A 5,186-nucleotide genomic window follows, 5' to 3' on the forward strand; every position below is an offset into this window, starting at 1 on the left:
GCGTGCCGTATAGCAAAAATCTCTCTCTCAAAAAAAAGCATTGGCACGACAACCTTTCCATTTGCTTACATTTATCCTACCTTCCCCAGTAATATAGTAAGACTGTTTACTTACACAGAACCACAGTAAATTAACAAATAATATAGGGAAGTAAGAGAGTCTCCATTCAGGCAAAACTTCAACTTTAGGCCTAGTTGCTGTGGCACCAAGAGAACCCAAGTGCCCAGCAAGGCTGGAGGCCATATGGCCCACCATGGGTTCAGATCCCGCATCAGCGTGGGTACATGCGTGGGCGCCCAGGATCCTGAGGAGCTGGAAGGGTGAGGAAAAGGCTCTTGGTGTGACTGCCGAGGGCTTCACCCTCTCCCTCACGTGCACACACAGGCATGTACAGACACTGCTGTTCATTCTTTTCTATTTAAAAAGCAAATTCTAAATTAATAGAACCACAGTTTTTAATCACCAAGGATTTCTGAAAAACTGTTTTTCAGAATGAATGTCTATACGCATATATGCGCCCATGTGCGATGAGGCGGCTCAGAAGAAGAGCTTTATCGTTGCCATGTGAGAGTTCCGTTTAAAGAATTCCTTTTCAGCTTTAGCTTCTCTATGACAAGGAGAGCTAGCGTGTCAGCTGCCACTTAGAAAATAAGGCCCCCACGTACTGCCATTAATGACAGCTTGATTCTCACATGGACGTTTACTTAAAAACGGAATACGGTCTAATAAGAGAAACAAAATTGATATGCAACTGTTTTTAGGCTTTTTAAAAGTTAAGCCTTTTACATTTTTTCTAAGAAGTTAAAAAAGTAGTTATAGGTTTTTAGAAACTTAAGAATTTAATGGTTCTTACAAAGTTTGGTGTCCATGTTCTTCAGTTTCATGGGTCGATTTTACCATGACTCAGTGGTAACGATAACACTTCCTCCAGGAGCAAAAGGAATGGACTCTCCCAGGAGTCTGTGCCTGCTTACTACCCTTCTGTTCAGGCTCCAACGCCAAGTCCCACATGATTTGGGAGACGAATTAAAACTCGGAGGACTTACCTCCTCAAAGAAATCTCTGGTACGGAGTAAGAGCAGAGCTGTAGATGAAAGGTTTCCCATATTCCTTCCATTTATAGAGCTTTTCTTTGTTGTGAACTTTTTTGTGTCTGCACAGGTTGGACCTGTAGCTGTAAGCTTTGCCGCATTCCATACACTTGTAGAGCTTCTCTCCAGTGTGGATCCTCTCGTGCTCCGTCAGGAAGGAGTACTGGCTGAAAGCTTTCCCACACTGGTTACACTGGTAGGGCTTCTCTCCAGTGTGGATCCGCTGATGCCTGTAAAGGTTAGACTTGCAGCCAAAGGCCTTCCCGCACTCCTCACACCGGTAAAGCTTCTCCCCAGTGTGGATTTTCCGATGCTCACTGAAGGATGAGTACTGGTTGAAGGCTTTCCCACATTCGTTACACTGATAGGGCTTTTGGCCGGTGTGAATTCGCTGATGTTCAACAAGGGCTGAAATGCGTGTGAAAGTTCTCCCGCATTCTAGGCACTTGCACAGCTGCTCTCCAGTATGGAGCCTCTGATGCCCAGCCAGGGATGTGAGCTGGCTATAACCTTTCCCACACTCACCACACTTGTAGGGCTTCTCACCTGTGTGGATTCTCTGGTGCCGATGAAGCTTCGCTCTACAGTTGAAGGCCTTCTCACACTCGCCGCACTTATAGAGCTTCTCTCCAGTATGAATTCTCTGATGCACAGTGAGGGTTGAACACTGGCTGAAGGCTTTGCCGCATTCCCTACAGCGATATGGCTTCTCTCCAGTGTGCACTCTCAGGTGTTTGATAAGGGTCGAACTGCTACTAAAAGCTTTCTCACACTCGCTGCATTTGTACGGTTTCTCTCCAGTATGAATTCTCTGATGGGCAAGAAGGGACGACCTGTGGCTGAAGGTCTTCCCACATTCACTGCACTTGTAGGGTTTCTCTCCAGTATGAATTCTCTGGTGTTCAATAAGATAGAGACTCTGGCGGAATGTCTTTCCGCATTCACTACACATGTGAGGTTTTTCTCCTGGGTAAATTTGGAAGCATCTCATCAGATCAAAATTCTGTTTAAAATCCTTCTCAAAAGTGTAATACATATTGGGTACCCTTTCCATAGGAATACTCTGTTGTGTAACAAGAACTGTATTTATAAATAAGCCTTTCCCCACGTCAAGACTTACGTGGTTCCCATCCCTACCGCTGGTTTTCTCGTGTGAGACCGTCTGCCTGGTAGGCTTCCTCTGCTGCTCCTGTTCCATCCTGCTCTCAAATGCTACAGCTTCTCCAAAGTTGATGTCCCAGAAAGCATGCTTAATGGATTTTTCCTTTATCATTCCCCAAGATGTTTCTTCTATAAAAATATCCTGGCTAGGAGGTAATACTTCTACTTCAGGCCGAGTCTTTAACCCTAAAATGAATCAGAAGAATTACTGCCTCCCCTGCTGGATGAAATGAGCAGATGCCCTTGTGTCCCTCAGCCGCACAACGGCAGCAATACATGTGAAGAGGCTGAACCCGCTAAGGGGAAATGAACACCCAACACAAAGACTGGAACTGGGAGAGCACAGGCTGAGCTGGCAGTGTGAGGACACAGGAGATGTCAGGTGATGAGCTCACGCGGATTCCCGGGGACCAGAACCTCCGTCAGCGCAGAGAAGCCGGCCACTCGCCATGCCCTCCTTCCTACTGGCATGCCCTTTCGTTAGACTGTTCACTCTCAGAAACCCTTGAAACAGCCATTTAAAGGGATGTGGACTGTTCGTTCTCAAATCCTGTCATTTCCCACGTGGCTGATTTCATGGGGCAGAGTGTGTGTGTGTGTGTGTGTGTGTGTGTGAGGGGGGTGGCATGCTAAGAGGACATTCAGGTTCTACAAATAACTAGCCCAGAAGTAAGACCGCGTTGATGATACCGGATCTATCTGAGTCCAGGTGCTGTTCATGAAGAAGGGAAGACGTGGAGCGAATGGGCCACGGGCAGCGCGCCCTGCGACGGGAGAACCAGCTCCCAGACCTCCTTTCCATCCCTCTTGCCCTTCCTATTTGACCATGAGGACAAACAGATGTCTATGCTTTTTAATAAGCTGCAACCAGAAGGCTGCACTCTCTCTGTAATTTTGAGGACAACGAAAATCTCAAGAGCCCTGAAGTCAGTGTGTCGAAGCTCTGACATGTGCCCAAGTCCCGAGCTCAGCTCGAATCCTGGTGAAGGTAGCCTGAGCTGATTCGGAGACACTCTGAGTTCAAACCGGCTTTCTTCCCTCAGTCTGCGATAGAGAACAGATTAAAGTGATGTGTCCTGAAATAAACTATACAACTTAACAAGACATACTGCGACCGGCCCTGAACATCTCAGCAAGGCCTAATATTGCCAAGGAAGCTCCCAGGGCCTGCTTCCTTGTGACCTGCTCGTCCATGAAGATGCACTGTGCCCATCACTGCGTCTCTCACTCACCTGGACAGGTGTCTGGAGGGACATCTCTCTCCACCACACAGGGATCTTCTCCTTGCTGCAACTGGCAGATCACCTTTGGCTTTGAAGATGGAATTCCTGTTCATAGGAAGGAAATGGAGTTTGAACTAACAGCATGAAGAACAATCCCAGAATGTACACCCCACTCTGAACCTAAAAAGCAGAGAAAATAAGCTTTGGGAGGGAAAGTGGGCACATCTGAGGGGACCTGGAGCTTCAGAGGGTAGTCAGGAGGCAGGTGGCAGTTCAGAACAATATAACGCCCTCTAAGACGAGGTTCCCCACGTTTCTCACCATCTAAACTACATGAGTCACAGACCTATTCCCAGAAGTAAGCTTTGATTGGGGTTGGAGTGTGAGGACGTAGGAAATAACCGCTGCAGTGTGAATGCCCCCTCCTGACTCATGTTGAAACTTAAGTGCCGCTATGAGGGCACTGGGAGGTGGGGATGTATGCTCCAACTCCACAGTAATTCGACCCTTCCCAGGACAGCAGGGTAGACAACACTCTAAACCCAAAGAAGGAACTCTAAGCTGTTTCTATGACATATTCCTCATTATAGGCAAAACTCCTCACCCAGCGAGACCAGGTTGCTGTAGTTCTCCAGCATCACCTCCCGGTACAAGGTCCTCTGGGCCGCGTCCAGGTGCAGCCACTCGTCCTGGCTGAAGAGCACAGCCACATCCCAGAATGTCACTGATCCCTGGAACGGCAAACCCATTCCTGTTCATCCAGAAGCAACATTTTCTTTTTATTAATTTAAATTTATTTATTTATATTCATTCACTGTACATCATTACAGCAGACAAAATGAGATTTCCCATCCAGAGTACACTGTATATCGGCTCAGTCAAGCACATCAACATATGCATTATCGTCAACAAATGAAAATTTCCATTTCTTGTTTCCTGTATATTTTGTCATTTTTGCCATCCTTGATTCCCTATCTCTCACCCTCTGCCGTGTCCCACCCTTCTCCCACACTGTCTCTGGTATCCATGGTTGCTTTCTATGCCTTTTCCCCCAATTTTATTTATTCGCTAATGAACTTAATTAACCTAAATATTTCCAATAGCAAGCATGGCTGATATATACATATCCATGAACACAAGTCTGACCTTAGGCATAAGCCTCAGTGGGTAGAATGAACATACTATAAAGTAGCACCTAGCTGGGGCTATATAGCTTACTGCAGTCATCAAATATGCATTTTTTTAATTTCAAAAAAATAGTTTTTGAGGGACCAGCAGGCGGCATGGTGGTTAAGGCGCTGGACACTCCCACATGGCCGACCACAGTTCAAGTCCTGGACGTGGTGGCTTGCTTTCTCACTTTCGCTCTACCTCTCTTTCTCTGGCTCTCTCTGATCAAATTAAAATAAATGAACAGATAAATAAAATTTAAAATAAATCATTAAAAAAATAGTTTTCGTGTTTTTTTCCTCCTGAAACTTTTTTAATTAATTTACATTCATCCCCTAATCATCGTCACAGCATACAAAAAGTGGTTTCCCACCCAGAATATACTGCATAGTGGCTTAATCATGTATGTTATCATTAATAATTTTCCATTTCTAGTTTCACACACACACATACACATTTATATGTATATTTACCCCTATGTCTGACCCTCTGCCCTTTCCCACCCTCTTCTCACACTATCTCTGGTGTCTACAGTTGTCTT

The 5,186-nt window shown here is 45.8% G+C and overlaps 1 protein-coding gene across 3 annotated transcripts in view; it reads right to left on the minus strand.

Annotated features, from left to right (window-relative positions):
- Positions 1–251: 251 nt before the first annotated feature.
- Positions 252–5,186, minus strand: part of LOC102501932 (zinc finger protein 879) — a 38,705-nt gene continuing 33,770 nt past the window's right edge. For 2 of the 3 annotated variants that reach the window (XM_006147462.3, XM_006147461.3), the window contains 3 exons: positions 4,080–4,206; positions 3,485–3,580; positions 252–2,438 (listed from right to left, as the gene is read on the minus strand). In XM_006147462.3, the coding sequence (XP_006147524.1) occupies positions 1,051–2,438; positions 3,485–3,580; positions 4,080–4,206 (1,611 nt within the window). In that variant the 3' untranslated portion in view covers positions 252–1,050. The remainder of the gene's footprint in view (positions 2,439–3,484; positions 3,581–4,079; positions 4,207–5,186) is intronic. The other variant, XM_027771456.1, reaches the window with a different exon arrangement.

The sequence above is a fragment of the Tupaia chinensis genome, unplaced genomic scaffold (genome assembly GCF_000334495.1).
Source record: "Tupaia chinensis unplaced genomic scaffold, TupChi_1.0 Scaffold000214_1, whole genome shotgun sequence".
Taxonomy (NCBI): Eukaryota; Metazoa; Chordata; class Mammalia; order Scandentia; family Tupaiidae; genus Tupaia; species Tupaia belangeri.